Raw genomic sequence first — 17342 nt, forward strand, 5'->3', positions numbered from 1 at the left:
CCTGGTTTATTCTCGTGTGTAGGGGATTTATGGTCCTAAATTAAATATACCTTTTAACTTAACATTAGCTAAAGATTTTTGGTACTATAGCAGAAAGTTTAGTTATTCAAAACTTGTTAGTATCATAGCTTTAATTCAATAAAGTTATATTGCTGACAGTTAATATTTGCAACAGAATATTCTAAGTCAGAAGAGGCTATGTGATGTATGAGGTTGTGTGGTGGCTGCGGTTTATTTATTTATTTTAAATGGTGGTTTTGGAGCTTCTGCAGTATGGTAACCCTATTGCACCAGATTTATTCTGATGCTGGAAGTATCAGTCTTCCTTGATTTTTACATTTGGCATTAAGTCCCAGATACATAGTCTGTATCTTAAAGTTTAGATCATCTAAAATGCAACTTCATTATTGTTTCCTCATAGAAGAAAATGGATAACTATGAATATAAAGATACACAAGAGTTTGCTGCAGATATTAGATTAATGTTTATGAATTGCTACAAATATAACTCTCCAGACCATGAAGTGGTTGCTATGGCAAGAAAACTGCAGGTGGGTTATCACTTAATAAATGAAACTGTGAGGACTCCTTGTGGCACCTTAGAGACTAACAAATTCTGGACCACCTAAGGTTCCCACTGTGGAGCTGTTCTGGTAATGGGTCTTGGAGAATTCTCTTCTGAGAGAGAGGAGAAATCATTGGGTGCTAGGTGACCTGTGACCATTCTAGGACATCTAGACCAATATAAAGAGATCAGTAAAGATGATCTACTCTCCTATAAAGAGGTCCCAACATTTTATTTATTTATTTATATTTTAGGATATCTTTGAGATGCAATTTGCCAAAATTCCAGATGAACCTGTTGCAAGTATACCACCGTCACAGCCCAAAACAGAAATAGCAAGTGCTTTTTCTAGTGAAAGCAGCAGTGATGACTCCTCTGAAGAAAGATCATCTGAAGATTCAGAAGAGGAAAGAACACGGCGCCTTGCAAAGCTTCAAGAGCAAGTAAGCAACAATGCTCTGGGTGCAAAGTGCACGACGATTGTAGCCTGTGGTGGCTCTCATTCACATGTATCCATTCTAAGGTCTAGAACCATGAGCTGTCTGTAAAGAGTGTTGTTTTTTTTTTTTTTTTAATGTATGTACAAAAGTGTGCATTTGGGGTGGTGCTGAATTATTTTCTTATGTGGTAGCACATTGTGCTGTGGTTACTTTGTGGGAGATGGCAGGTTCTCTAACAGCAGGCTTAACTTTTTACATACAGGCTTCAGAGCCTTCAGTATGATGATGTTGACTAGGATATCTGCTACCTGTCTTTTTAAATGCATTGGATTAAAATTCCAAAAGTGCCTAAATCCAGTTGGTATTGCCTTATTCTGAAGCCCTAATCACATTGGGCTCTTTGCACCTCTCAAGCAGTTGAAGAGGGAGCCAGTTAGCATCAAGACAAGTCACTTAAGGCAGTGGTTTTCAAACTGTGGGTCATGACCCTGCACTGGGTCGCAGAATGGAAGGCACTGGGTGGCGGTGGCTCTGGTCAGTGCCACTGACTGGGCCGTTAAAAGTCCCGTTGGTGGTGCTGCCCGGCAAAGGCAGGCTAGTCCCTATCTGTTCCGACACCGCACTGTGCCCCAGAAGTGGCCAATGGTTCCCGGCCAATGGGAGCTGTCGGGGATGGTTCCTCTGCCTAGGAGCTGGACCTGCTGCTGGCTGGCTGCTTCTGGGGCACAGCACGGTCCACAGCGCAAGGACAGGCGGGAAGTCTGCCTCTGCACCCCGGCTGCACTGCTGACCAGGAGCCACTGGAGGTAATACCATGCCCAACCCTACACCCCAATTCTCTGCCCCAGCCCTGAACCCCCCCCCCCAAACACCTCATTCCTGGCCCTGATCCCCTCCCGCACCCCAGCCCAGAGCTCCCTCCCACAATCTCTGAACTCCTCATTCCTGGCCCCACCCTGCAGCCCTCTGCCTCAACCCCTCCCAAACCCCTCATCCCCAGCTCTGTTGGGTCACAGGCATCAACAATTTTCTTCAAATTTTCTTCAAACTGGGTCGCCAGAAAAAGTTTGAAAACAACTGACTTAGGGTATGTCTACAATTACCGGGGCTTGAGGCTGTGGTGATCGATCCACCGGTGGTCGATTTAGCGGGTCTAGTGATGACCCGCTAGATCGACCGCAGATCGTTCTCCTATCGACTCTGGTGCTCCACTGGAACAAGAAGCATAAGATGGGTCGACCTAGCGTGGTGTAGACACCGCAATACGTCAACCTAAGCTATATCGACTCCAGCTAGGTTATTCATCTAGCTGGAGTTGTGTAACTTGGGTCGACTTAACTCTCTGTAGTGTAGACTTGCCCTTAAGCTCTTTTGCTTACTCCAAATCCTACTGAGCTATGATTCTAGCCTCTGGCTATTCAACTACCCCTTCCTTTTGTGTCCTTCTCAGGACTTTTTCTTTCATGGATATCCTTGCTGCCTTTATGCCTTTAGATTCTCTCTTAAAGCTACTTCACTTCATAAATTATCCCCATCCTAGGTTAACTACTTTCAGGCATGCTGACCTGGACTCCTAAATGCCTAACATCATAATGAAACTCCTTCAGGTTTTCAGTCCGATGAGCAATCTAATTCTTTGTTTGTTTTGTCTTTTGAATTTTGAGTAGTACTAAAACTAAAAAATATGTCCAAGTTCTGTGGAAAGCAGGTCAATAAGATGCTAGGCTACATTAGACTATTGTAAACAAGATTGAAGTTTCTACTGATCCCTGATGGATATGCCTGTCTGAGGAACAATATCAGTAGGAATTATTCTGGCATACTGTAAAGATCATAGGTCAAATCTAAACATTTTTATTGAAAATCTAAGGGAATGTAATTAATCTGTGACACCATTTTCAACTCCTAATTTAAGAGGCGACTGCATGCAGACTCTCTCTCATCCACAACCTCCAAATCCTAAGAATGAACAAGGCTACTATGTTATCAGTCTCCCTGCAGGCAAGAAAGCATCAGTGATAAGTTGCTTATAAATTAATTGCACCACTGAAACTTAAACTCTTAACAAAATTCAAATTGGAACTTCTACAGCTCCTCTATTTTCTGTCAGTTTACAGTGTTGATAGCCTTCATAAAGGGACTGCAATCTTAGTATCATCTTACTCTTTTAAAAATATAATTTATTGAATTTTAATGAGCATAGCCACTGTGAGATTCCATCAGGGCTTTTTGCATCTCTTTCAAGATGCACAAATTCTGGCTAAAGTCCAGAGAAGTGCTACAAAATCTAATGAAAGGTGGATGGGTTTTAGCTCTCAATTTCAGTGTGCTGAGCTACTTAATTGGGAAAAGATGACTACTCAAACAGTATCAAGATGCGTGTTCATCTTCATTTTGCTGAGGGCCGGGGGATTAATTGATTATCACCCTTACTTCTGCTTAACTGTTCTGCAGTGAACTATCCAGCTAATGTGTCTCAGTTGGACTTCTTATCCATCCTTTCCTCTTTTTTAATACCTATGCAATGTAAACTGGTCCTTTCTTTTTTTTAACTTGGACAAAACATGAATGTTGTCTCTGTAGGTGTTGTATAGTTCCAGCAGATTACTTTGAAGCCAGCACTTTATCTTGGTTTCAGTATAATTGTCTGCCAGACGACAAGACTTATTATGTGAAGACTCTGCCCCCCATCCTCTCTAGACTACCTTGCACAGAACCACCTCATAGGAGGTGGGCAAGTGGTGCACTGAGACACTTGAGCCCCAAGTTTCTCATGCTAAAGAAGAGCTTTGGGATGTTCCTGCAGGAAGACAGATTTTTTTATTTTGTTTTGTTTTTTGAAAGTCTGGGAGGAGGATGGCAAGAGACAACCCTCATGTGCACATGTACCTGCTACAAATGTTCTCCCTCTTAATGCAAGCCCCCATTTTCCAAAGCTCCCCTCATCCTGTTTGTTCTACCTTCCAAAATCTCGTTACACCACTGAGTAAACACCCTATCCATCCCTGCCTGGCTGCCAAAACTCTTCCAGGACCAGTTTCTCCCTCCACAATATTTTTCATGTAATGACTATCAAGATGCTTAGTTTCTTTCCTTCTTTTCTTTGACAGCTTAAAGCTGTTCATCAGCAGTTGCGGGCTTTGGCCAAAACCTCCTTGCCCAAGCTGAGGAAGAAAAAAGGAAAGTCTAAAAAGGGGAAAAGAGGCAAAGAAAAATCCAAACACAAATATGTGAATCAAAAGAAGAAAAAGCTAAAGCAAAAAAAGAAATTGAAGAAAAAACTGTCTTTAAATATGTAAGTGTGAGGGTTGTGTGGGTGACATTATTTTAAATTGCTCTCAATGCAGCAAACTTTCTCTCTTGCAGTCCGTCAAAGAAAACAAAGCAGCAAGTCTCATTGGCACGTAAATCAGAAGATGAGGATAGTGCCAAGCCTATGAATTATGATGAAAAAAGGCAGTTGAGTTTGGACATAAATAAACTTCCTGGAGATAAGCTTGGAAAAGTAGTATATATAATACAGTCAAGAGAGCCTTCACTGAGAAACTCTAATCCTGATGAGATAGAAATAGACTTTGAAACTTTAAAAGCATCGACACTTAGAGAACTAGAGAAATATGTGATGGCTTGTTTAAGGAAAAGACCAAGAAAACATGGTGTGTATATATCATGGATAAACTCTACACAATATGTTTAGCCAGAATCTATTTTGGGTTTGGATGTAGCTCTTAATATGTCTCTTTATTTCATATACAGCTAAGAAACCAGTGAAGTCAAAAGAAGAACTTAATTCTCAGAAAAAACAAGAGTTGGAAAAGAGGCTGCTGGATGTCAATGGGCAGTTAAACCCTAAAAAGCAAAACACCAAATGTAATGTGACCATTAGTTGTACTGCTCTGTTCTTTATAATGAGATTTCCTCCTGAGGTCTGTACTCTGGTGGGATTTCTTCCTTTTAGAATATTAGAGGCACTAAAAGTTGCCAGCCGTCACTTTTCTAACCTGCAAGAGTGGAAGATCTCTCCTATATTGCCTCAATTACACCACAACAGCAATTTTGTTGGTCAACTATTTTTTTTTCCTTCTGTCCCAGACTTTATCTGTTATAGAACCTTTTCTGTAACATTTTCTAAAAATATTAACAAAAGCTATCTTGTGCCTCGTGGGGTTAGCATCTCTCAAGTAATGTGGGGTACCAGGCAGACCATAGGAATTGCCAGTTGCACCAAAGCAAAGGTCTATATTTTATGTGGCATCCTGCATCTGACAATGGCTAATAGCAAATGCTTCAGAAAAAGTTTCACTTAACCATGTTCCTCTTTTTCAAATCCTATTCTGGTGTGGTGGTGTGCATACTGAATTGGTTCTTTTCCATCTCCTTCATATCTTCTTTCAGATGGTAAAGACACAGCCAAGTGCCTGCAAAAAGTATGTAGTTAAAAATGGTCCATAAGAAATTTTCTTGGTCACTGGTTGCACCCAGCAGTCTCGGAGCAGTGGGGTCCCGGGAGAGTGACATAAGGCTCTCTTGAACTATAGTGTCAACAGATTAAATTCAACAGTAATTCAGCACAGAGGGTCTAATACTTCTGGAATGCATTGGTCAGGGGTCACTGTTTGGGTAAGGGCTCGTCTACAATTACAGCACTGCAGCACCACCACTGTAGTGCTTTGTGAAGACCCTACCTACACTGACGGGAGAGCTTCTCCAGTTGGTCTAGTTAGTTATTGCCTCTTGGGGAGGTGGAGTATGTCGATGGGAGGGCTTCTCCCATTGATGTAGCATTGTCTAGGCTGAGAGTTAGGTCAGTGTAACTACGTCAGCCAGGGGTGTGGACTACTAAATTGGTAGTATAGACCAAACCTAAGAATCTGCATCAATGCCAGCCTCTCCAACTCCCACTGCTGGATTCTGTTGGAGTTGTGCTCTGATCCCTTCAAAGTACTAAGCTATGTCAGTTATGAAGGATGTGACCAGATGCATTCAGGCTAGGGCTGTCAAGCGATTAAAAAAATTAATCATGATTAATTGCGCGATTAAACAATAATAGAATACCATTTATTTAAATATTTTTGGATGTTTCCTACATTTTCAAATATTGATTTCAATTACAACACAGAATACAAAGTGTACAGTGCTCACTTTTTATTTTTGATTTACAAGTATTTGCACTGTAAAAAAACCTGAAATATTATTTTTCAATTCACCTAATACAAGTACTGTAGTGCAATCTTTTTATCACGAAAGTTTAACTTACAAATGTAGAATTATGTGCAAAAAAACTGCCTTCAAAAATAAAACTATCTAAAATCTTAGAGCCTGCAAGTTCACTCAGTCCTACTTCTTGTTCAGCCAATCGCTAAGAGAAACAAGTTTGTTTACATTTACAGGAGGTAATGCTGCCCACTTCTTTCTTGCATCACCTGAAAGTGAGAACAGGCATTTGCATGGCACTGTTGTAGCTGGCGTTGCAAGATATTTATGTGCCAGATGCGCTAAAGATTCACATGCCTCTTCATGCTTTGGCCATCGTTCCAGAGGACATGTTTCCATGCTGATGACGCTTGTTTAAAAAAAAATAGTGGGTTAATTAAATTTGTGACTGTACTCCTTAGGGGAGAATTGTATGTCTCCTGCTCTGTTTTACCCTCATTCTGCCATATATATCATGTTATAGCAGTCTCGGTTGATGACCCAGCACATGTACTTCCTTTTAAGAACACTTTCACTGCACATTTTATCAAAACACAAAGAAGGCACCAATGTGAGATTTCTAAAAATAGCTACAGCACTGGACCCAAGTTTTAAGAATCTGAAGTGCCTTCCAAAATCTGAGAGGGATGAGGTATGGAGAATGCTTTCAGAAGTCTTAAAAGAGCAACGCTCAGATGCGGAAACTACAGAACCCTAACCACCAAAAAGGAAAAGCAACCTTCTGCAGGTGGCATCTGATTCATATTATGAAAATGAACATGCGTCGGTCCACACTGCTTTGGATCATTATTGAACAGAACCCGTCATCAGCATGGACGCATGACCTCTGGAATGGTGGTTGAAGCAGCAAGGGACATAATCTTAACGCATCTGGCATGTAAATATCTTGTGGCAAACATCTGTTCTCCCTTTCGAGTAACATTGTAAATGAGAAGCAGGCAGCATTATCTTCTGCAAATGTAAACAAACTTTTTTGTCTGAGTGGCTGAAAAAGAAGTAGGACTGAGTGGACTTGTAGGCTCTAAAATTTGACGTTGTAGAAAACATCAAAAAATTTAAATGGTATTCTGTTTAGCAGTGTGATTAATCATGATTAATTTTTTGAATTGCTTGACAGCCCTAAAAAATACTTTATCACTTTTACAGTGCAAATATTTGTAGTAATAATGTACATTTGATTTCCATTACAACACAATACCGTACATATTAATGTAGGAAAAACTTCCAAAATATTTAATAAATTTCAGTTGGTATTCTATTGTTGAACAGTATGATTAAAACTGATTAATCGTGATTAATTTTTTTGAGTTAATAGCATGAGTTAACTGCGATTAATCGACAGCCCTAATTCATGCGTCTGCTACCTTGGCCCATTGGGGTAAAACTCTATTGAAGTTCTGCTCTTAAGATGAGACCCCTAAATATCCAGTAAAGCGCACTTCAAGGCATGAGTCAAGAAACTTTTGCTCGGCTCTTCCTTGCTCAGAACTACTGGAGCTTCCAGTGACTTCAGATAGGGGTGCGGGGGGGGGGGGTACCTCTGGATAGATCTATCAACTTTTACTGATGGTTTTTATAGTAGTGTGATAAAGATAGCACTGCTTCTTTACAGTTTTGAGGCATTATCCTAGCATAACCAATGTGGAACTTCTACACCATATGGATTGATACCAAGCCTATACCCTAGTCTTCAGAACCTTCTATGCACACATTATCAGGTCTTCATTTTCCAGTGGAGCCAGAGATGATGCCTGTTCTAGTCCAGTAGATTCTCTCTCCTGGCTCACCTTGAGATGGATCTCTTATAAGGGTAGGTAAACCATGACCGCATAGCCGACTTGGGATGGTGGAGAAATTATAAAAACCCTCCTGCCCCAGCAGTGGCACAGGGTGAGTAATGTGTGCCTATCATTGCTCATAGTGACTCAATCCTTACTATCAGACTCTTTTCTAGAAAGTCAGCTACAACAGAAGCAAAAAATCAGTATACACAGTTATGCTTCTACATCCCTAGACCCTGATTTTTAGATAATGTAAAATGCCATTTTCCCATTTAACATTCCTTTTGTGTGCTGCTTGCATTGCAAACTATAAGTCCCACAAAATAGACAGACATCACAACTGAAGCTCTACATAGCTCATTTTCTCTGCATTGGACACTAAACAGGAAAGTCTGGGGACTTGTCTCCAACAGGGAGACACAAATAAGACAGATTTACTGAGCATGGCAGCAATTAAAGAGAGTGGTAGAATAAGAACTGAGGCTTGACTTCACTTAGTTCTCAAGTTCAATCTAAATCTTGATTCCCCTGGATTCTGAAGGGAAAGACTTCATGTTGGGTGGCTACAGTAGAAAATCAATCCATGCTCTGAATCCTGCATTTTGGAAAAATGCTACTGAACTCAGAGGGAGGAGGAGGAACCATGAAATACCTGATAGGATTTTCTCCCTGTCCCAGGAAACAGTAAAGGACCATTAAAGTAAATTTTCTATCTGCATTCACTTTGGAAAGTGCAAAATACTTCCATTTTAATTCCTGAGTTAAGGGTGGAGGAAAAAACTGAATTAGGTTACGGTTTGGTTTGGGGGGGGGGCGGGGGGAAGGGAGGATAAAGAGTTGTCAATTCTGTTCCAACTAATGTATTTTTAGCAACACTTCAATATTTTTAGATGTGCTCTCTGCATAGACTTGTGGAAGAAAGAACAAATATCTGAAGTGGAACTGTTTGCGTGGCTGGCTATTTTATTATGCATCTTGATGTGCTTTCTGACCAGGAACTGCCACTATTACAAATTTAGGAACATCTGAATTGCCATACCAGACTGGATCAGTGGTCCGTCTTATCCAGTATTCTGTTTCTGGCACCAGTACCAAATGCTTCAGAGAGAGGTGCAATAATCTCCATAATAGAAATGTACATCTCTCACATCTATCTTCAGGGCGTATTCATGCTTTTGTTTGTGGTATCTTATGTATGTAGGCATATTTATCTCCCCAAAACTGGTACTAATGGTCCCATATCTAACAGTTTGGGCTGGTCCACACTAACCCCCCACTTCGAACTAAGATACGCAACTTCAGCTACGTTAGTTCGACTTCAGCTAAGTGAATATCTTAGTTCGAACTTACCGCGGGTCCACACGCGGCAGGCAGGCTCCCCCGTCGACTCCATGTACTCCTCTCGCCGAGCAGGAGTACCGGCGTCGACGGCGAGCACTTCCGGGATCGATTTACCGCGTCTAGACAAGACGCGATAAATCGATCCCAGAAGATCGATTGCTTACTGCCGGACCCGGAGGTAAGTATAGATGTACCCTTAGTTGCAGCTTTCTTCTTGTCAACTGTCTGTAATGGGCTACACTCTTACCACTTCAAAAGTTATTTTTCCTCCCTTGGTATCCCGCTGTTAATTGATTTATCTCGTTAGACTGACCTCACACTTGGTAAAGCAACCCCCATCCTTTCATATATATATATTTATTTATACCCGTTCCTGTATTTTCCACTCCATGCATCTGATGAAGTGGGTTCTAGCCCACGAAAGCTTATGCCCAAATAAATTTGTTAGAACTAGGAGTCCTTGTGGCACCTTAGAGACTTTCTTCTTAAGTTAGCTATTCTGGAGCTTTAGCCTGCAAAAACAAGGACTGTTGTGGAACTCTCTCCAAATCTTAATCTCCACTGAGTTAAATTGTTTATCTTCTCTTTAGGGTAGCAAAATTCTCTTTTGGTATTAAAAAGGGCTCAGTTAGACTCCAACAGGCCAGGGTGCACCCAAACAATGGCAGGTACATGTTGTCGTCCTTGTGAATAGGGGACAGAGATTTAGCAAAGGTAGTCTTGGCAGTCATGCAGATGGAGCGCATCTGAGTGTGGCTTTATTAATCTTAACACTAGGGCTGTCAATTAATCACAGTTGACTCTCTCAATTCTTTTTTTTTTTTTGAGTTAATCATGATTAATCGCAATTTTAATTGCAGTTTAAAAAATAGAATACCAATTGAAATTTATTAAATATTTTGCATGTTTTTCTACACTTTCATATATATTGTATTCTGTGTTGTAAATGAAATCAAAAAGTGTACAGAAACAAAACAATATAAAACTTCAGAGCCTACAAGTCTACTCAGTCTTCCTCGTTCAGCCAAGCACTAAGACAAACAAGTTTTGTTTACATTTATAGGAGATAATGCGGCCCTCTTCTTAGAATCATAGAAGATTAGAGTTGGAAGAGACCTCAGGAGGTCATCTAGTCCAAGCCCCTGCTCAAAGCAGGACCAACCCCAACTAAATTATACCAACCAGGGCTATGTCAAGCCGGGCCTTAAAAACCTCTAAGGTTGGAGATTCCACCACCTCCCTAGGTAACCCATTCCAGTGCTTCATCACCCTCCTAATGAAATAGTTTTTCCTACTATCCAACCTAGACCTCCCCCACTGCAACTTGACACCATTGCTCCTTGTTCTGTCATCTGGTACCACTGAGAACAGTCTAGATCCATCCTCTTTGGAACCCCCCTTCAGGTAGTTGAAGGCTGCTATCAAATCGCCCCCCCCCACTCTTCCTCTTCTGCAGACTAAATAAGCCCAGTTCTCCCAGCCTCTCCTCATAAGTCATGTGCCCCAGCCCCTTAATCATTTTGTTGCCCTCTGATGTACTCTCTCCAATTTGTCCAGATCCTTTCTATAGTGGGGGGGGGGGGCCAAAACTGGATGCAATACTCCCGATGTGGCCTCACCAGTGCCGAATAGAGGGGAATAATCACTTCCCTCGATCTGCTGGCAACGCTCCTACCTTGCAACGCTGGTTTCAAAAGTATTTACGTGCCAGATATGCTAAACATTCGTTTGCCTCTTTGTGCTTTGGCCACCATTCCAGAGAACATGTTTCCATGTTGCTGACGCTTGTTTAAAAAAAAATGCATTAATTAAATTTGTGATTGAACTCCTTGGGGGAGAATTGTATGTCCCTTGCTCTGTTTTAGCCACTTTCTGCCATACATTTCATGTTATAGCCATCTCGGATGATGACCCAGCACATGTGGTTCATTTTAAGAACACTTTCCCTTCAGATTTGACAGAACACAAAGAAGCTACCAATGTGAGATTTCTAAAGATAGCTACAGCACTTGACCCAAGATTTAAGAATCTGAACTGCCTTCCAAAATGTGATTGGGAAGGGGTGTGGAACATGCTGTCAGAAGTCTTAAAAGAGCAACACTCCGATGCGGAAACTACAGAACCCGAACCACCAAAAAAGAAAATCCACCTTCTGCTGGTGGCATCTGACTCAGATAATGAAAATGACCATGCGTCGGTCCGCACTGCTTTGGATTGTTGAGTAGAACCTATCATCAGCATGGATGCATGTGCCCTGGAATGGTGGTTGAAGCATGAAGGGGCATATGAATCTTTAGCACATCTCGTACGTAAATATCTTGCGACGCTGGCTATGACAGTACCATGAATGCCTGTTCTCACTGTCATGTGACATTGTAAACAAGAAGCAGGCAACATTATTTCCTGCAAATGTAAACAAACTTTTTTGTTTGAGCAATTGGCTGAACAAGAAGTAAGACTGAGTGGACTTGTGGGCTCTCAAATTTTACATTGTTTTATTTTTGAATGCAGTTTATTTTGTACGTAATTCTACATTTGTAAATTCAACTTTCATGATAGAGATTGCACTACAGTACTTGTAATAAGTGAATTGCAAAATATTTATTTTTTTATAGTGCAAATACTTTTAATCAAAATAAATATAAAGTGAGCACTGTATACTTTGTATTCTGTTGTAATTGAAATCAATATTTGAAAATGTAGAAAACATCCAAAAATTAAATAAATGGTATTCTATTATTAACAGTGCGATTAACCATGATTAACTTTTTATCACTTCACAGCCCTACTTAATGTATATATTCATAAGACTTTCAGTGCTATATATACTTTTAACTTCCTTTTTTTTAATCTTGCAGCTGAAAATAACACTATACCAAAGATTATTGGTGGACCAAGGCGATTGAGTGAGAGTAGCAGCAGCAGCTCCTCCTCAGACGCTAGCAGCAGCAGCAGCACTAGCAGTGATTCTAGCTCTTCAGATACCAATGACTCTGAATCAGGTCAGATAACCTCATTGTATAGCATCTGCCTCTTGATATACAGGACCTGATGCTTCAGAATTTACAAAAGAAGCTTCAGTTTGCATACTTCTAGGCCTACGGAGTTGCTATATGTTCCAGGGTGCCATAGTCTAGTCAAATGCTATGAAATAGAAATACTGAAACTCTTTTTACAGATAAAACTTCTCTAGAAAAGTACGTGTGTTTTTTTTGGTGTTTTTTTTTTTTTGTGTGGCAAACTGAAATTGGGAATGAAAACTTCCAGTAGCAAAATGTAAGTGTCTGTACTGGAGCGTGTCATAAACTATATGCTAGATTACTTAAAAGTATTAAGCTCTTCTTTTAAAAGCATACTTTCATCTAATTCATAGTTGTCTAAAAACTGTGTTGCCTAAATGTTTGTAACAACATGATTACTATAATGAGATGACTATAGAAATATTTTGTTTGTGTGTAGGCCTACAACCTAGCAGCAAAACTCTTTTTAAGAAATAGAAAAATAAATTGTATGGGAGGGATGAGGGCAAGTGTAGTACCAAAACTCTTACCAATAGCATTTCTAATGATCATACTTCAAACTGATATTTTCCCCCCCAAAAAAACAAAGTTGGAGTTAATTGAAATTGTTTTTACAGTGTTCCATTCTGAAATGCAATTCGCAGTGCAGTCTGGATTGAAAACAATCCCAGACTGCTGAAAGATTGAGAGTGTCTTTGACTACTGTATGCATGAGGTGCATATCTGCGTGGGAGGAGAGGAATGAGACTTAGTATCCTGTATTATTCCTTTGAACTTTTTCAAACTGTTCAATATAAATGTATATAGTGGGGCTGTTTCAAACTCTAATTAAAGTATAGCTCAATATTTAGGCCCTGTTTACACTGGGAAAATAATCTTTTTCCCAATAATGTGTTTTAGCATCTAGTATAGAAGAGGGTTTAAGTAGTCATTAACCTAGCTCATTTTTCCAGGGTGGCTCTTGTCTTAGACTCTCTGTACACTGATTTTGGGGAACAAACTTAAAATTATTCAAATTGCAGATAAAGCTGCCATACATAATGAGATCCTCTGAAGGACTGATATACTCTCTTGCATAAAATGCTCACCCTTGCAGTTTACTGAACAATCAATTACTAGGATGACCATATTTCCCTATGCTGAATACAGCACACCTGGTAAAATTACTCGTATTCAAGCAAGTTCAACAGCAATCAATCAGAACTATGCAGTACAAACGTTCAAATTAACATCAAGTTGACTGAGCCCCTATTAAAAAGAAATACTGCATAGTTGGATTCTTTTTATTTGCCTTCTTATCTTTAAGGCTTTAGGGTTCACATGGGGAGAGCTGTCTCACACTCACACTCATCCACTCGATGGGGGGGTGACTGACCAACCCAACCCTCCCTGCCTGGCGCACTGTCTTTCATGCCTGGCCCGCCTCACCTGGTGCTGCGCCTTCCCAAGGCAACACATGGGAGGGAGCACATAGGATCACATGGCCCCCTCAGATTTCTGCCAGCGTTCACACCAGAATGTGTCCAGCAGCAGCCTTTCAGCTCTGTGCAGGAGGGAAGGGACAGGAGCTGCTTCCAGCCAGAGGGGAAAGGAAGGGATGACCTGGCCTGTGTCTTTGCAGAGCTCATCTATTTCCCACCCCCCCCCCCTTCCCACCCCCTCTGTGGCTGGAAGCAGCTTGTCCCTTCCTGCCCCTATAGTGTTCAAAGGCAGCTAATGGCTGCTGACAAAACCCAGCTGTTTCCTGTCCCATGGCCACAGCACAGGCAGGAAGGGGTTAAGCCCTAAGGATGCATTGTGCACCAGGGCCCAGGGAACCTGGCTGCAGGAGCTTCAGCGAGCCTGGCCAGAGAGGTGGCTCAGCAGCAGAGTTGCCTAGGGGATGGAGCAGCCCCATGCTCCTTGGGGGGGGGGGGGGCAGGAACCAGGGTGGGGGTGTGTGAGAAAAGGATAGTAAGCCCCTGCCTGGGGGGGGTGGAGGCTGCTGTGGAGCCTGCAGGGTCGGGGTGTGAATAGGTTGGAAATTGCTCCCCACCTCTCCAAAGCTTAGCTGAGGGGCAGAGAGGCTTCCCTGGGCCAGCACTGTACGGGGCTTTGGCACACACAGAGCTTGGTTCCTACTGGCCAGCACCCCGGGCCAAAGGGTCTTGGGCTTTCCTGGGGTGCTGGCCCAGCCAGAGGCAGTGGGGGAAGGAAGGAGCCTGCCAGCCAGGTTGTTGGTAAGCTGAGCATTCCAACCAGGGGCTAGTTCTCTGCCCGGCTGGGGGGGAGGGGAGGAATATGGAGCAGCAGCAGGGCTGGAGGGGGTGAAGGGACAAAGCAGGGAGAGGACAGCGAGAGGGGGAACACATAAAGGGCTGATGAGTGGGCAATAGAGGCGACACGTAACTGGCCGCTCCCTGCACGCACCAGCGGCCGCACATTGCAGCCTGCGCTGGCCAGAAGAGGGACAGGGGGTGAGGCCCTGCTGGCTGAGAGCCGGCATGCAGCAGGGGCTGCGCTCATGGACCAGCAGGGGCAGCAGCCAGCCCTGTGTGCTGCAGCTTCACCCCGCCACCAGCCTTGTATACCTGCCCCCATCACTGGTCACTGGACCCTCCCACTCAGCTGGTGGGAGGGCAGCTGGCGAGTAGGGATCTGGCCAGCAGCAAGACCCACCAGTACTGGTGGGGGGAGACAGAAAATACGGGACAATTTGCCCATTCTAAAGAAAAAGTCGGGACATCTGCAGGAGGGCTTAAATGCGAGACTGTCCCTTTAAAAAAAAAAATAAAAAAAAAATTAATGGAGATATCCCATCTCCTAGAACTGGAAGGGACCTTGAAAGGTCATCGAGTCCAGCCCCCTGCCTTCACTAGCAGGACCAAGTACAGGACGTCTGGTCACCCTATCAGTGACCACAATATCCAGCACTGAAGAGTTGATGTCTGTCTAAGTCAGGGGTCGGCAACCTTTCAGAAGTGATGTGCCGAGTCTTCATTTATTCACTCTAATTTAAGGTTTTGCGTGCCAGTAATACATTTTAACGTTTTTAGAAGGTCTCTTTCTATAAGTCTATAATATATAACTAAACTATTGTTGTATGTAAACTAAATAAGGTTTTTAAAATGTTTAAGAAGCTTCATTTAAAATTAAATTAAAATGCAGAGCCCCCCGGACTGGTGGCCAGGACCCAGGCAGTGTGAGTGCCACTGAAAATCCGCTCATGTGCCGCCATAGCCTGCCTATCCCTGGTCTAAGTGTTAAAACCAGAACCTCAAGCTCAGAATTTTTGAAACTTTCTGGGCTCTACAATAGTTGCCTGGAAGATGGAAGCATATTCTTTGGTGTAAAGGATTTTTTCTCTTGTAGCTGGAATTAATTTTCATGACCAGCATAACATTTCAGCCAGTTTTATATAGCCGTTAGTTCATCTCAAGGTGGTGTTGACTCTAATTGGTCTGGGAATGCCACTAAGCTGATACTTCTGTCTTGCAATTTAAACTTAAGTTTAGAAATTTTGTTTTACTGAGCCATCTGTCACTACTTCAAATGTCTAATCATTTCACATGTACTGAATGACAATCTTTAAGTAAAAATAGAAGTAGTCTAAAAACATACAGAATGTATTTTGAACTTGAAATCATGCTGTTAATTGAAAACTGACATGCAGTCCACTGGTCCGGCAAGTTTTCAGTTAGAAATACAGCTGCCTTTCACTTTAAATATTTTATATGCTGCCATTGATTTTAAAATATCTATTCTGAAAGCCATGTACACCAATTTTAATTTAGTCACTTTTGTAATATACCATTTCATCAGAAATAAAAATATAGATGTAGTTAATGGATACTCTAAGGGTATGTCTACACTTTGAGCTGGAGATGTAACTTCTAGCTCGAGGAGACATAAAGGTGATAGCTGATTGAGCTAGCACACTAAAAATAGAGCATTCCTGTGGTAGCAGGAGGGGCTACCTGCCCTGACTATGTGCCTATGGTCTTGGATGGGTATGTACTTGAGGCTGCTAGCTGTCTAGGGCTGCTTTAAGTTATATTGGGTGCTGTTCCAGCCACTGGAGCATGCCAAAATACCATAGCTTCATCTCTGCTTAGGCTGGAAGATCTGTGCTGCCCACTGAATCCCACCCTTAGTCTGTGGTTTCTTTACACTTATACAAAACAAAAATTTACATTAAAGTGGCAATGGCAGCTAAGGTATAAATCCCATTAGGGCCCTATATGTGTGCCTAATTCTAAGCATTGAGTCCCATTGACTTCACAAAGTTAAGCATGTATGTAACACCACTGAACAGGAGTAAGCTCTCTGGGACAGGGACGTCCGTTCAGTTCCCACAACAATGGGTCTAGGTGCTACTGCAATACAGATAAAAATGTCCTGATGTGAATCGTACAACAGATGTGAAACCGGAGTTTCTCACTTACTTTATTGATGATTACAGAAATAGGCTCAAAGCCAAATGGAACCAGACAGAATGGTGTGACTTCTAAAGAACAAATGGAGGTAAATTAACATTTCTCTTCTGTTAGAATGCATATAACCTTAGATCTAGATTAAAAGGTTTGTCATTCACTGCATAGTGTTGTTTGCTGAAATCACTTGAATTGCTTTGTTCTCTGTTGTTTGATACTAAAATCTTGAACATTTAACTAGATTCTAATTTTGTTTACCTCGCTCATAGGGTGGAACAAAGTTTGTTTGCTGCAGAAGTTCAACGTTCCGCATATTGCTGGAACACTCTGGCTAGACCTAGCCCAGCTGCTGGGGTGGGAGCAGCATTTGGGGATCCTCTTCCTTCACTACAGACAGGGGGAAACAGGGTCTGGGGAAAAATATGGAGGCAACTATTACCTAAAAATGGTTAACAAGGTTTATTTTTTAAGTGTCTTTAACACACTCACCCTTCACATATTAAAGTGAATCAACCTAATAAACCATGCTAAGCACACTAAGGTTGCCTCTTAGCTATAAGCATACAAATC

General features: G+C 41.8%; 1 protein-coding gene across 3 annotated transcripts in view; it reads left to right on the forward strand.

The window, feature by feature from the left end:
• BRDT (bromodomain testis associated) overlaps nt 1-17342 on the forward strand; it is a 53709-nt gene that overhangs the window by 19060 nt on the left and 17307 nt on the right. The window contains exons 7-13 of one of the 3 annotated variants that reach the window (XM_065554244.1): nt 425-550; nt 819-1007; nt 4115-4299; nt 4371-4660; nt 4761-4874; nt 12199-12342; nt 16802-16863. In XM_065554244.1, the coding sequence (XP_065410316.1) occupies nt 425-550; nt 819-1007; nt 4115-4299; nt 4371-4660; nt 4761-4874; nt 12199-12342; nt 16802-16863 (1110 nt within the window). Of the gene's footprint in view, nt 1-421; nt 551-818; nt 1008-4114; nt 4300-4370; nt 4661-4760; nt 4875-12198; nt 12343-16801; nt 16864-17342 lie in introns of all 3 variants that reach the window. The other 2 variants (XM_065554243.1, XM_065554245.1) reach the window with 2 other exon arrangements.

Source organism: Chrysemys picta, chromosome 8, assembly GCF_011386835.1.
Source record: "Chrysemys picta bellii isolate R12L10 chromosome 8, ASM1138683v2, whole genome shotgun sequence".
In the NCBI taxonomy this organism is placed as follows: domain Eukaryota; kingdom Metazoa; phylum Chordata; order Testudines; family Emydidae; genus Chrysemys; species Chrysemys picta.